At 45.8% G+C, this 14,899-nt stretch overlaps 2 protein-coding genes across 2 annotated transcripts in view; both read right to left on the reverse strand.

Moving 5' to 3' along the window:
- Positions 1 to 9,395, reverse strand: part of IL17D (interleukin 17D) — an 11,642-nt gene extending 2,247 nt beyond the window's left edge. Inside the window, exons 1-2 of the mRNA XM_068395324.1 lie at positions 9,381 to 9,395; positions 8,942 to 9,240 (exon numbers count right to left, since the gene is read on the reverse strand). Coding sequence (XP_068251425.1) covers positions 8,942 to 9,240; positions 9,381 to 9,395 — 314 coding nt within the window. The remainder of the gene's footprint in view (positions 1 to 8,941; positions 9,241 to 9,380) is intronic.
- Positions 9,396 to 13,569: 4,174 nt separating this feature from the next.
- Positions 13,570 to 14,899, reverse strand: part of IFT88 (intraflagellar transport 88) — a 63,533-nt gene continuing 62,203 nt past the window's right edge. The window contains exon 25 of the mRNA XM_068420090.1: positions 13,570 to 13,699. Within this exon, the coding sequence (XP_068276191.1) occupies positions 13,674 to 13,699 (26 nt within the window). The 3' untranslated portion in view covers positions 13,570 to 13,673. The remainder of the gene's footprint in view (positions 13,700 to 14,899) is intronic.

Genomic DNA, 14,899 nt, shown 5'->3' on the forward strand with positions numbered 1-14,899 from the left:
AAAAAGGACATTTGGGCATTTCCAAACTTTTGATCTGCCTTGAGTTCTTCAAAAATTGGTACAAATCCTTGTTAACATTATTATTGTTGAAGTTATGACATGATGTTTTAAAATTTTATAATTTAAATAGAATTAAATTCTACTATTATTGCTGCAATAGTTTTTGCTCCCTAGTATACTTGGGATTATAAAGGTGCCTTCCTCTTGGAAGCAGAACTCCATATTTCTTTCTCTAATTCACCTCTACTGTCTCTTCCTCTAATCAGAGTAGAGTAACATTTGCATGCACACACTGAGATAAGCTGCAAAGTCAATGTTTTTTTCTGCCCTCTCCTGCTACATTTTGAAGTAAAGCATTGCCCCAAAGCTTCAAGAGTATAGCCTCTATTTTTTGTTGTCTTACAGTCTGTTGTTTGACTCTTTCTTTTTGCTTATTAATGCCCTGTCTCAGGAAATTCCTGATCAGCAGGAGCTGGAAAGCTTGTCACCTAAGTACAGCTTGGACCAACAAAGTCCACGTTCCAACATTCCTCTCTGGATGTTGTTGGATGCAGAAACAAAGATGTGATGCTATGGTCTCAAGTCACACAAATCCTGGCTGACCTATAGCCATTGTTTTTAGCAAAGAGAGTAAAAGCTGATAAAGTCTGCTTGTTTTTTGAAATAAAAGACTAAGTACACAGCGGGGTACGTGTACTGGAGCGTGTAGCCACGCTGCTTATTGTGGTGGTGATGTATTTGTTGTTCTTTACCCACTTTTCCTGGTCATACTGGAAGTAATTGCTGGGCATGTCTGGTAACTTGTACATTTTACAACCGTGTGTCATTATTCTAGAAAAGATGTTTGCACCTCCAGAAAAAGAGGGTTTTTTAATATGTTTAACTCCTGTGCCAGCTGTCCTCTTTGTACCTGTAAGCTTCCTCCAGACCACCTTCTGCTCTCACACTGTTACAAAACTAGCCCTGCTTCAGCAATGGTTGCACTGTCCAGCTGGAGAAGAGGTATGACCACTCTTTGGCTGGAGAAGTGTTCAGCCCAGAAGCATCACCAGCCACCTCTCGGTGCTCCTCCGGCAGAGCCTGTCCCCTCTTTGGGAGGATGCTGACCCCAGGGTATGTTATCAGAAGCACTTACCCACCTGTCAGCTAACAGAAACCCCTTTTCTGCCCTTCCCCCTGGTCCTCCTCTCACACAGTAGACGGTTACAACACAGTGCACAGCAGAAGTATCCTACAGTCTGTTACTGGCCCACAGAGAGCAGGAAGACACACTGGGAGGTCACCTAGTCCAAATGCCTCCAGGAGACAAGCTCAGATGTATTTGCCTGTGTTTGTCCAGCCTGTTCTTAAAAACCTCCAGAGGAGATCCCTAGCCTGCCCAGAGGCTGTTGCAGTATTTCACTGCCTCCTGACTTGGTAAGTTTTCCTAACAGTGAAGCAGAGCATTTTTTTTCTTGCAAACTAAATCAGTCTTTTCCCATGTTTGGAAGGGAAATTACAGCAGCTCAGGCTAAAAAACTGAGCAACAGTCAAAGATTTGATATGAAAGAGAATGTTCAAGCCCGTAATGTTTACTGTGATGTGAAGTGCTACAAAAACAGTAAAAATTATTGCACTGGGTTTTAAATAATCCTCTACTTGGGATCAGGATAGACCACCACACAGATGAAGGGGGGCAACTAAATAAGAAAAATGAATAAATTAAATACCCATCACCAATATAATTGTTTATGGAGTGATACAAACTGAGTATACAATGCCCCCCTTCCCACAGCAGTTCTCAAAATAGCCCATTTTGAAAAACAATGGACTTAAAAGTGATTCCTAAATTGTGTTTCCCAGAACCCATCAGGGTTTGTACCACTTCCTTTGGTATCAAAGCATTAGCCTTTTATCTTTTCAGGTGGCCTCTGAGATGAGAAGATGTTTCAGCTGTGGCAGAGGCCGCGTAAGTCGGCCTTGAGCTGTGATTACAGTCACTTCTAGTCAACAAAATCTGCACTTGCCAAAACAGGCAGTCTGGCTCTCCCTCTTGCCTCCGCCCCTGGGTTGATGCTAATGTTCTTCTGGTCGCAGGATGGCTCAGGGAGTTCATCCAACTGAAAAGTAACCTCATCAAAAGCTGGATTTTGGTCCTTCAACTGTCTTGCCACATATACACAGAGCCCTATACAAACAAGCCAGCGTAAACAAGCAGCTGTAGTCGGGGGCAGAAGGGAGCTGCCCTTTTCAAGAGAAGCAACACCAGTTTATCAGGTTAAAACAAATCTGGAATGACAGCTTTCGTCAAACACAAACTTGATTATTCTATCATAAAAGATACTTTTGTTTTTTGCACTGGCCATATAATCTGGATGCTTTGTCTTTTTAAGGAATTTGTTTTCCTCACAGAAAAATCTGACCAGTTCTTTCATAGCCAGACATGTGTGATGTCGCCGATATTTTTTGCAAAGCTTCTCTGTCCCATTTATACTTGCTTACTTTCCCCAGGAAATACCTTCATGTTACAGGATCTCACACCAACGTTAAATAAAATGTCTGGTAGCCAGCAGAAGAGAAGAAAGTGGAATACAGGCTTTTCTCCCGTGATACATTCCCATTTCAAACTCGTGTGAATAATTTCAGTGGTGGATTGTTAAACACACCATATGTCAAGTCATTGGTATTTCCTCTACTGTATTATCTCTAGCACCTGGTTTATGATGTTACTGAAAAGCATGAACATGCTTCTGGATGCAAACATAAGAGTTTTCACTAATAACAAGAGAACACTGTCACTGGAACCATGGTCTACAACAAGCTTCCCCTCCGAATTCCCATGGGGCAAAAGTCAGGTATAAATGAGGGCTTTTTGGAAGGATGGTGTGGTTTTCTACTTTCTACAGAAAAATCTCTTGTATTGCTAAGTTTGCTGTAGATGCCTCTACTCCATCGTGTGAGGATTGGAAGGAATCAGACAGGATCCAAACCCAAAGATGGATCCAAATTATAGATGTGGTTTACACATCCAGACCATAACTTTAAGGCTGAAGACTCTATGGAATGCCTCCTCAAATCAAAAGCTGAACTCAAATGTCACTAAACTTTGGAGCCATATCCAAGGTTCAGCATCTTCAGCTCAAACCTGTTAAGAAAGGCTGTATAACTAAAGCCTCATTTCCATCTTTCTAGGCAACCCAGTCTGATTTGGGTCTGAACTGCTAACAACCACCAGTAACCTAGCTGTATAAATGCAGCTGGGTGACCTGCTGCTTCTGTTTTCACATATTGAACATAATCACTCCATGCATGTTAATGACCACAGCCTCAGCTGCTGCAGTTTGATGCATCTCCATTACTCCAAGCACTACAAGTCATGTTTTTATGTCTTCTCCTAGAACAGGGCAAATATGTCTGATCAGGTTAATTAACTTGATAAAACACATATTCCAAGTTCCCACTGACTCCTTCCTGTAAGTAGTGAAAGATGCACCTAATTGGGGTGGACACAACAGAAGCAGCTGGGAAGAGTGGTGGAGAACCAGAGAATTGCAACTTTCCACTGGCACCCAAGTGTCCCCTGCACCCTTGTGTCATTTGGTCTGGCCACTGCCACAGACTGGACAGCCCAGCCATTTCGATGAGGGTTGCCCTTGTCCCGTGAACTCGGGTTACTGGTAGTAGGCTAACTCCGCCTAGCCAGTGCTCCTGATTTACAAATGTCAGGAGCATGCCGGGCTGCCGTGTTTCGATCTGCTGGAACAAGCAGCAGGTTTGTACTGAACTGGAACTGCTAATGAAGTGTGACATTCTAGACTGCTTTTCCTGACGACGCTGCGAGTGCTTTGAGAGCTCCCAGTGAAAAACAGACTTCCTGCCGTTTATGTACTAAGCCTGGAAACTCAAAAGAAAAGTTTGTCAGACGTAAAACTCTTGCAAAGACTTAATCTGTCTTGTCCTGGACTGCTACTTTCATATGTAGTATTTTTAATAATATTATCACTTCGTAGTTTCCAAGCTTCTAAATCCAGTGGGTCAGATGCTGTGCTGGGGTAGGCAGATATAGCTGACTCTTCAGAAAACCTCTGTTAGCACTGTTACGCTAACAGCTGGATGTTATCAGAAGTCTAATAAGCAGATCATCATCCCTTTACTTCACACTCTGAAATACTTACAGGATTAAGAGCTAACAACTTTTTTTTTCCCCTCTTGGCAAGACATTTGTTTCTCTATAGCAGGTGTTCCTTTGTTCACATTATGCTTAGTTTGTTTTATACATAGGCAGTAAGTACAGTGCTTGCATAAAACAGCCTAGTGCTGATTTTCTGAAGAGTTGTATAAACATGTACTCAAATAATTACTCAAATATTACTTTTATTAAGATTTTATGTAGATGAGCACTAAACCAAGGAAGCTTATAAACTGAAACTTGTTTTTTGAAAAGCAGAAAAAACCAAGATGGGCAATGTTTGAAAGAGGGACAAGCTAACATGAGATTTCATGATCAGATCAACCTCTGACAATAAAAGTTAAATCTCTCTTTTACTCAACATTGATTCCTAGGGACCCAGTACTAGAAAGGATGCTGAGAAATTTTGCTGATTATTTCACCTTACTGTACAACAGTAAATAATCTTCCACAAAAATCATTACCTTTATGCAGACTGAAAGAATTGCTTTGTTATTTTTCTAGCAATTTGGATACAAAACAAAAAAAAGGCAATCTCAGCCTCTGCAAATCCATGGCTCTAAACCCATCTCTCAATCCAGAAGTGAACCCTTAGTAACTAATACAGGATTAGGCCTCAGAGATAGACACAGAAGCCATGAGATTTGGAAATTCAGGAACAGGAATGATTTCCTGAATACACATAAAGATTTTTTGCTAAATTCATGTAGAAGTGTGTTTGCAGAAAACTCTGAAGATACTCCTATAAACTAGCTATGAATGCTGTTATAACCTTAAGACAACAGAGAATAAAAATAAAGCTGATGGGTAACAGCTGATTAACGAATGGCACCTGTGCTCTGCGGCACCATGAATGGAATCACAAATCAATGCTACCTGTAAACCTGCCCTTAACTTCAGTGGGATCAAATTTTTAAACCATTACTCTGAGCTTAACGATCAGACCCTGCAAACGTTTAGACATGCATTTAAAATTAACCCCTTTTTTAAGGCTCTTGTCTGTGAGCAACTTGTGTTTGCATCTCTGGAGCTGAGCTTGCATTGGTAAAGATTCACCATGCTTATGGCTTCTTTAAATTATAACCACCAGCACTCATCCTGTGCTGTCAGCAGTGATCTGTAGGTGGTAAGACAAACCCTAGCACTAATTCTCGTGAAGCAACTGTGAACCATAGCAATAGCCAAGGACCACGGCCCTTGACAGTACCTCCTTGTACAAGCAGACTTTCTGGATTTCATCAACTGTCCATGTAATAACACTAAAAATGACAAGCAACTCCTGGATAGATGTCACAAATTGGCACACAGTCAGCCTGATGATTTCACAGCCTGATGACTTCACGGCAGAGCTTCTGCTGCTGGCTCTATTTTTTTTAAAAAAATGGGTAATTCTTAGACCAACTTCCAGAAATGCGAGCAAATCCACTTTGCCCAAGACTTCACTCCACTCAACTGACTTCAGGGAATTCTGCTGTCTCTTTATAGCTCTGCAGGGTGAAGAGCAATTTAGGTGATTAAACTTTGTCCCCTGAGTTATATACAGATCTTCTGTGACCATCAGGATGGAATTTCAGTATCAGACAGATGAACTAATATTCTTCCCCTAACTTGTGCCTCAAATACCAACTGTTGGTAGCTGCCAGCAGCAGGATCTAGGACCAGATGGATCTCTGGTGCAATCCATGTGCAAGTCCTGTATCTCTGGGTTATAGCAAGCTAACACAATGTAAGTCTTGATTTTTGTATAACCAAATTAAAGACCAAGTAGTAGAAAACAAACAGTAATCACAGAACAGAGACAAGGAAAGAAGCCACACAAGGATTATCTGTACTTTGAGCCAATCAAACCTAACTCTTCCACAGTAAATACAATGACAAACTTGTATATATGCAATGCCATAGGATGAATGTTACAGACAGATCTCTAAGTAATATATTTGATTCTTTCTCACAAATGCTGATACGAAAAAATTTCAGTTGACTTGAACTGAACAGTCATGTGAGCAGAAGAACTACAAGAAGCAGTGTTAAACAGCTGGGAACAGGTGCCTAGGGAGATACGTAGGGGAAGGGATGTAAAGCCAGACTTAATATCTTTATTATTAATGACCTGGAATAGGGAGTATAAACAGTATGTTAATGAAATCCACAGATGGTAACAATGGGAGCTGCTGCAACACCAATGAAGACAGAGAAACAGCATGAGATATATCAGACATTAAAATGCAGGTCAAAAAGAAAAAAGACCCCTTGTGCACAGAGCAGAAATCAATTGCACTGTAACTCTTCAGGGACAGAAGAGAAGTTGGCGAGCAGGATGTCTGTGAGACACACTGAAACGCGGCAGGAATCTTGATTCAAGTTTTAAATAGTCAAATTCATGCTTTGAGGGTGTCCTACCAGGGTGTACAAGAGGGGGCTGCCTACAGTGAATTCATTTCTGGGCATTCACTGCTAGAACAACTCCAGTGATTCAAAGGCAGTTCAGGAGGCAGCAACGAATCTTGGCAAGATGAGTGAAGGGGAGCAACTCATGAGGAAAGATTGAAAGAATTAAATGTCAGTAGGCTTGTCAAGAAAGTTCTGTGTTACAGGAGAAAGCTGTATGCAGTTTTTCAGCATAACACACCTGCCATGGAGAAGAAATTGTTGGGATCATATAAGTGGAATTGGTTAACCGTTGACAAGACGTAATGTGCCATTACTTGGGATCTTTAAGGGAGAGTTGCGTGTCCTTCTTAAAGATACGCAGTAGCTCTAAAGGGATTTGGGAGCTTGCTTCCAGTGTAGCCCGGCGAACACCACAGATCAGACCAGATCTTCATAATGCTTTATCTGTCTTCAAAATCTGTTAAATAGCAGGTTGTGATAGCAAATGCACATTACTGTTCATAATGAGCAATTTTATATTTTACACTTTCATTACACATGTTGTAATGTCTCTTGCTGTCTCATTGCACGTTAATGATACAGTAAAAATGGGATCAAGAAAAAAAGCTGTAAATGAGATCTGTTAACTAGACAGTGTACTCAGGCCTCCGCACCCTAGAGAAACAGTTTTTCCCCTAAACATAATTTTAGATTCTGCCTTTGACAGTGTAATACTTTTTTTTTTTCACTAGCTTTTAAAATGTCTAGATTGAAGGTGTCATCAGGTTACTTGTATGTGAATGGTTAGTGATCTGTTTGAAAATATTTTCATGAAAAGTACAGTGGATTTAGTTTCTTAATAAACTTTTTGTAAGCTTGGCCACAATTAACAGCTGGTTCTCTGTTAAAGAAGTAAGCCCATACCAAGCTCCAACTGAAAATAAATACCTGCCCAACGAGATGTGAGCATGGAAGGCACTGTTTTCAGACCAGGAGAACAATTTTCTGATAGCACTAGTATTTGTCAAAACCAACGTAAAAAATACCTGAGCCTAATAGTAGGTGTTCCGTTCATCATACTTGCTTTTTGCACACTTAGGTAGCTTAAAAAATCCTCAGTCTGCTTACAGAAAATGTATTAATAAAAATACTATTTCTAAAAATACTTCATTTATTAAAGTCTTATTGAGAAAATAAACCATTTTTCTCTCAGTAGGATTACTTCTTAAACTAAAAGCAGGCAAAAACCATGCCACAAAATAAATGTTTATTGGAGATCACTAACAAGGAGGTATTTAAGTTTGCTGAATACACAGTAACTGCATCAAGCTATATACGAAGGATAATGTACAGAAAGTAGCAAGAAAGTCAATTCCTTTTAAGTTTGTGCATGTTTTAGCTTCCTGCTGTCTGTAGTCTCTTTACTGAAAGATGAAAACAGAGAACCCAATTCTGTCAGTCTTATCCAGACAAAACTTCCAGAAGACTTGATAATGAGACTGTGATCACACGTTGGTTTTAGTGTTCTAGATCAGTGGTTTCCAAGCTTTTCCAGTGTTCCCTACAGAGGTGCAGACCCTTGTTTTGTGTATTAACCAGCCTAACAACAGATTTACTTTACTTATTTTTATGCCCCCTTAAAAATAGTCTGTCAGCCCCTGTTCTGCCTCAGGGGAGAGGGGTTTGCAAAGCATAGGTTGAAAACACCGATGTAGAAAATTGCAGTACTCGTTCCTTGCCTACGCTCCTACAGCAAATTGGAGAGCAAGCCCTTGGGAGTGATTGTAGCGGAGTATGTGAAGATACGGCTCTGCTGGTGTGTAACCAGAACACACGCTGCACTCTGATGTATTTTAGAAACCAGCACAGTGTCTGGAGTCACATCTCAGGGAAAGCACCTGAGCTCCTTCGAGTCTGTTACAAAGTCAGGAGGGGCTTCCTTGGTGGTGGTCCCTTGCTGAGGGTCCTCTGAGTGGTGTGAACTTCACATAGGACAATTTGCCGAAGTGACTTTTTGAGGCGTGGTCTGTGCTCCCGGGGGAGGTGGGGGGGTTGTGGGAGCTCCATCTCACAGCTTGCTCCACCTCATTCATTTTTCATTTCTCTTTCTGCCCATTAGACATATTGCTCACACAAGCTGTTTTTACATATTTACCTTATAGCTGCCTATTTAGACGTCTACTTTAACGCCTTTCCGTCAGGCTGCTGCTGGGTGCAGCAGTCATCCCTCAGCACCAGCCTGAGGGCACTGCGCGGGCAAAGGCTGTGAAGCCCCCGGGCAGGCGCGGCACAGGGGGGTCCCGCACAGGGGAACCGGTTCTCCTCAGCCCGCCGGCACCCCGCCACCGCTTCGCCCCTTGGCGCGGCTGGAGCCCGCCCCGTCCCCCGGTGCCCCGCAGTCACCTGTAGGCCCACGGCGAGGCGCTGCGCAGGTTGACAGGGAGCCGGAACCTCTTGTCGGCAGCGGGCCGGCCCCCGGCGGGGCAGCTGGCGTTGTGGTGGCGGCCCGGCGGCTCGGGCTGCAGGGTGTGGTGGAAGGCGCTGAGCATGCCCGCTGCCAGCCGCCCGTACAGCTGCTCCAGCAGCTCCTCGGGCCGCTCGCCGCAGGTCCGGGTCCGCGCCGGCCGCTTGGGCGCCTTGACGGCCTCCGAGCACAGCGGGAGCAGCGCCGCGCACAGCAGCGCCGCCAGCGCCGCCCGCACCTGCAACGACGCCGCCGTCAGCGGGGCTGGGACCGGGCGCGCCCCCCGCCCCCACCCGCCGCGCCCCGGAGCCCCCGGCCCGGAGGTCGGGGCGCTGCCCCCGGGCCGCCCTGCCCCGTCCCCGGCCCGCAGCCCCTTACCCTGCCTCGCTGCATGGCGGTCGGGCTGCTCGAGGAAGCCGAGGAGAGCAGCGGGCTGCGGAGCCGCGCCGTGCCACTGGCTCTCTCAGCGGAGGAGCTGTTGGAAAAGTGCCCCGCTCCTCACTGCATCTCCCCTGGCCTCGCATGCCAGGAACATTTTAGGCGCCTCACGGAGGAGGCGAGCGCTCAGCGCCGGGAGCCGGCCGGTCCCGCACTCGGCGCGGCCCCGCCATCCCGTCCCCCCGGCCACCGGGGCAGCCCCGCAGGCACGGACGGGCTCGCTCCGCCAGCAGCCGCCGTCCTGCTTCCCTCAGCCCGGTCGTAGCAGCCCCGCGGGGCCACCCGCCCGGCTCTCCCCGCAGGCCTGGGGGGTGTCAGGGCCCCTCGCGGGCTGCGGGCGCCCCTTCCCCTCCTCTGCTCTGTCAGGAGCCCAGCGCTCCCTCCCACGACATTTTGTACCTGCGGTCAGCGGCAGCCACCACCTCTGTGGCATGGACGTGAGCCAGGCTCTCCTCAAGCCTGCTGGGCCTCTGCGCCTCGAGTGGGACCCACTGAGCCTCGAGTGGGACCCGCTGGGCCAGGGCACAAGATTGAGGCAGAGCCAGGACGGTTTTGGCCTGGTAGGAGCCAAGGTGTCAAGGCTGATGACAAAAAATGTGGAGATTTCTGGCTGAAAACAGCACAACTCTGGCTATGTAACGGCAGCTGGGGAAGGGATTGCTGCAGTCCGGACTCTTGCAATCACTTTGGAGCAATTGGCACTGTCCCTTGTAGGGGCTTGGGATCTCCAACATGCCTCGCTCCAGGGAGCACCTCTGGTTTGTTTCTCCAGAAACAGCCCTGCTGTGTAGATCCTCCAACAGACACTGGTGTGGTTGAAGTCCCGCATGAGGACCGAAGTGGGTGAATATGAGGCTGCGTCGAGCTGTCTGTAGAAGGCCGCATCCACGCGTTCTTGCTGCTGAGGTGGCCTACAGCACACACCCACCACAATGTCACTGTCTGCTGAGTAAAAAGGAAACCCACATCAGAAGGCAAGAAACTTGCATTGTACATATCTAAATGAGATTGAGGTGAGTCTCACTTCTAATTACTTCTCCGTCCATTCTGTGCTGGTTTACTGGTACTTTTAACAGACACACAATGCGATCTATTCAGGGTCTCTGGCACAACCCACAAAAATGAGCATCTGTAGTACTCTGAGTCACATAAGATAAGTCATAAAAGATAAGTCATAAAAGATGTGGTCCAGTGAAATGTTTTCCACTAAAAACAGCCTTTAAAATTTGAATCAAATGTTTGGTGCACTATGATTAAGCCCTGCAAGTCTATTGAGGCATTTAGTATAAGGATAGTTAAATATGAAAATATTAATCAGGAATAAGGGAAAATAGGTTCGTAAGTCATACCAGGACTGTGAAACCCCAGCATGGTACCACAGAAATACAAGACATCAGCTTCACAGAGCGTGCTGGAATCGAAACAGAATGACCCAGCATTCGTAATGTGATGAAGTGACTTGATTTCATAGTTTCTGAAAAGTGATTGAGTTGAGGCAAACTATGATTTTTAGTGGTTTGGTACCTTATGCATCACAGGTCAGTATCACTTATGAGTGGTATCTTATCTTGAACTGTATGGGATTTGAATCAGGTTTCGACTCTGAGGAAGGATTTTTTCAAATTGAATTAAAAAACTCTCCTTTGCAGATGTATCCTCAGGCGACAGACTGGGGCAGGGCAGCTGCCCGTGTAGCCCAGTCCAGTCTAACCCCCTGAGCACTATGCTGCACCTGGCCTAGCGTTACTTCAGCACCAAGTGGTATGTGTGGCAACATGGCTAGTATTTATCATGACAGATGTGTTACTCTTCCTCTGATCCTATGATCATAGAATCGTTTTGGTTGGAAAGGACCTTTAAGATCATCAAGTCCAACTGTTAACCTAATACTGCTGAGTCCACCACAAAACCATGTCCCTAAATGCCACATCTGCACATCTTTTAAATACCTCCAGGGATGGTGACTCCACCACTTCCCTGGGCAGCCTGTTCCAGTGTTTGATAACCCTTTCGGTGAAGAAATTTTTCCTAATATCCAATCTAAACCTCCCCTTGCACAACTTGAGGCCATTTCCTCCTGTCCTATCACTTGTTACTTGGGAGAAGAGGCCAACACCTGCCTCGGTACAACCTCCTTTCAGGTAGTTGTAGAGAGCGATAAAGTCTCCCCTCAGCCTCCTTTTCTCCAGGCTAAACCACCCCAGTTCCCTCAGCCTTTCCTCGTAAGACTTGTGCTCCAGACCCTTCACCAGCTTCGTTGCCCTTCTTCGGACTCGCTCCAGCAATAAGACTGATAAACCGGTATCTTTTCTCAGCACTTTCTGAATAGCATGAGGATGTCACCCTTGACTTCTGTGCACTTCCTTTTTATGTACTGACATTTCTGGGAGAGGTCTGTCTCAGAAAATCAGAGCAGAAGGAGAGGAAACAACGGCACAGATATTAAGTTGCCAGTGTGTTTAAGGCTTCGAGTTTCATCTAGACAACTTTTTAATTCTCTATGTTAGTTTAATAGTATTATTTGATTAGCAATCTCATTGTTTCAAATAATAATAATAACCATAGAAGGGCTGCAAATGAGATTCCATTACACTGGAATTGAAAGAGTGCTATGCCAGCTCTGATGGCATAGGCTATCCCAGAGACATCTGAATCATAAAAAATTGGCTTATATACTTCAGCAAAACACAGATTCTACCATGACTTTGAGAAGTTACTAAGATATTATTAAAGTACCAGTATCATTTTCATTGATTTATAATTTTCTGAGAATTTGAGGGTTTTTAAAAAATCTATATAATGAAATATTAGAAAAAATATTTGGTAATAAAAAGGCTGTCCTGGATTTGATGCAATATATAATAATATTTCAATCAATAAATTCAGAATAGCAGCCATATGCACCTTTATGTGAATCTATAGGGAATTCCACAGCCATTTTCTAAGAGGAAACAGACAAGGTAGTGAGGTGTTTTCCGTTGATGGCCTCAGGTGAAAATTCCCAGCGACAGTGCGCAGAACATCCCACCCATAGCCTTGACAACAGCTGACCCGGTGTCAAGGTCCGTATGGAGTCCACAGACTGCATCCTGCCTCATCCTGCTGGCCGAAGGACATGATTCTTGGCTCTTCGTAGTGCCGCTGAGCCGCCATTTTGTAAAACATGACCCACTGGTTTTCAGATGCTCTGTGGTTGGCTCATGGCTATTTCTTGACACCAGCCACTCCTTCCTGTCAGCCCTAGAAGGGCCTCAGAGCAGGAGGTCCCCTCCCACAACATGCACAGGGGCCACCATGTTGTTTCAGATGCCATTTTATGGCAAGTAGTTGCCATGAAAACATGGCCCACGTTTTCATCCTGGCCTGTGGCTGGCTGGCAGGACCAGCCACCCCTTACAGCTTTCCCAGCAATATGTGTCAACAGGAAGCCCTTGCCAACTGCATACATGGAGATTGCCGTTGTTGATGATGTCATACCCTGTGTTTCATACTGTTTCCAACTGTGATCGGACAGTTGTCATGTTTGGAAACCATCATACCCTACTGGTGGACTTGGCAGTGCTAGGTTAATGGTTGGACTGGATGATCTTAAAAGTCCTTTCCAACCAAAGCGATTCCATGATTCTATGATGTCAGAGCACCCCGTGATTGGCTCCCCGTTTCCTCTATGTCAGTAAGTGTTCCTGTATAATATACAGATTTCTAGAGAGAGATTTCTATACATATGTATGGACAAGTTTCCCCAAAAAGACCACACAAACAAGAACCAGCCAATGGGTTTGTGAATCAGAAAACTTTATTTTGAGAGAAATTTCACACAGGGGTGGGTAGTGCAGATGTCCCCTCATCCACAGCTGTGGGGAGCTTCAAGCTGCCTGTGACACCGTGCTGCAGTCCTGACTGTGGCTGTAAAAGACAGGGCAATATCAACAAACGGAGGAGCCACCCTCCATCGCCAAGGGCAACCCCTGCCTTACTGCCCAGGGCTCTCCCAGTCCCACATCTCCCAGGCAGCCAGGAGACACCCACACCCAGGCTGGCTGTGTCACCAACCCCATGGTGACATGGGCCACCACCAGCCTGCTGCCCACCATGACATGGCCAGTACATCACTGGGGTTGGTGCCAGAAGGTGGTGTCATTTTTGATTCCTTATCTTTATGTCAGTGTCCTTGTAGAAAGTAACAAATCTCTCTGGCAGAGTGGCTGAGGACACGAGTACGCCATGGTCTGGTCATGTCCTCGTCTGAGCCTCCAGTCCTACAAGACAAAGGAGGAACAGCCACCATCTGTCGTGCCACGGGCAACCCCTGCCCCCTGCCTGGGCCCAGCTCTCGGAAGGGCAGCAGTCCTCCCCTCCCCTCCCTGCCCTCTCGCCTCAGTCCTTGCTCACCCCCCTGCTTGCCTATGGTCTAGGCCAGTTCACTGCACAGCCCTTTTTATACCTGTCCTGGGTGGCCATGTCACCAACCTGCTGTGACATGGACACCACCAACATTCTGCTTGCTGTGACACAGCCACCACATCACTGGGGAGAGCCAGGGCTGATGGAAGGGCCAGCCCTCAGCTGGCTGGGGGAAAAGGACTGTCGCTCTTCTGCCTTGCTCAAACACAGTGGGATGGACTAACCCTATAGCTCAGGCCCATGGGGAGGATGGCTGACACAGGGAGCCCACTGTCAACCCTGTCTGTGTGGGGACAGCCTCTTGCCCAGGGCTGTGGTCACCTCATGGCCACACACCACCCCGTTCCATCCCATCCCACCTCGCCTTGGCCACCTCCTTGCTGTCAGGACCAGATGGAAGAAGGTAGAGCTCAGCACAAGGGTGCAGACAAATAAATGTGGTGTCTAAACACTGGGGAGCAATTCAGGTGTTTAACATATTTATCTAGTGCCTCTTTGGCTGTCTTAAAGCCTAATATCCTGCAAGCCTGCAGGGAACTGGCAGGTGGGACACTGGACCTGCGATCAGCCATGTGGGTCTCAGACACTCCATGACCTCCCAAATGCCACTGGATATTTGTCTGTTAGGAACTGAACACTCTCTGCACAGAGTAATTCAAGCGCTTAAGGTTGGGTCTGGAGTGCATTTCAGATACTCTAGGGTATCTGGCCTGATCCCCTTTAAATGTATTCCTACATTTAGACTTCTAAATTTGGCTGTAAACAATGTGTGGCTGACAGGTACTATGAGAGACTTGATTCTGTGCCCTGGTGGTTGCAATCATCTGAACTGTTTCAGAACTGTGTCAGAATGGGATGAACCCGCTCCTAGAACTGCTGGTTTTCTTGTGTACTTTACCACTAAAGATGACCCTTTGTTTTTCTAAATAGAGCACTTCATCTCACAGGTTCTAATTATGTGAATGGATATTGAATCGCTTATTGTAGAATTCTTATCTTTTAGTAAATCCTGAAAACAGTGACCACAGAAATACATGTCACAGCACTGTAGCAAC

The sequence above is a fragment of the Nyctibius grandis genome, chromosome 2 (assembly GCF_013368605.1).
Source record: "Nyctibius grandis isolate bNycGra1 chromosome 2, bNycGra1.pri, whole genome shotgun sequence".
Classification (NCBI taxonomy): domain Eukaryota; kingdom Metazoa; phylum Chordata; class Aves; order Nyctibiiformes; family Nyctibiidae; genus Nyctibius; species Nyctibius grandis.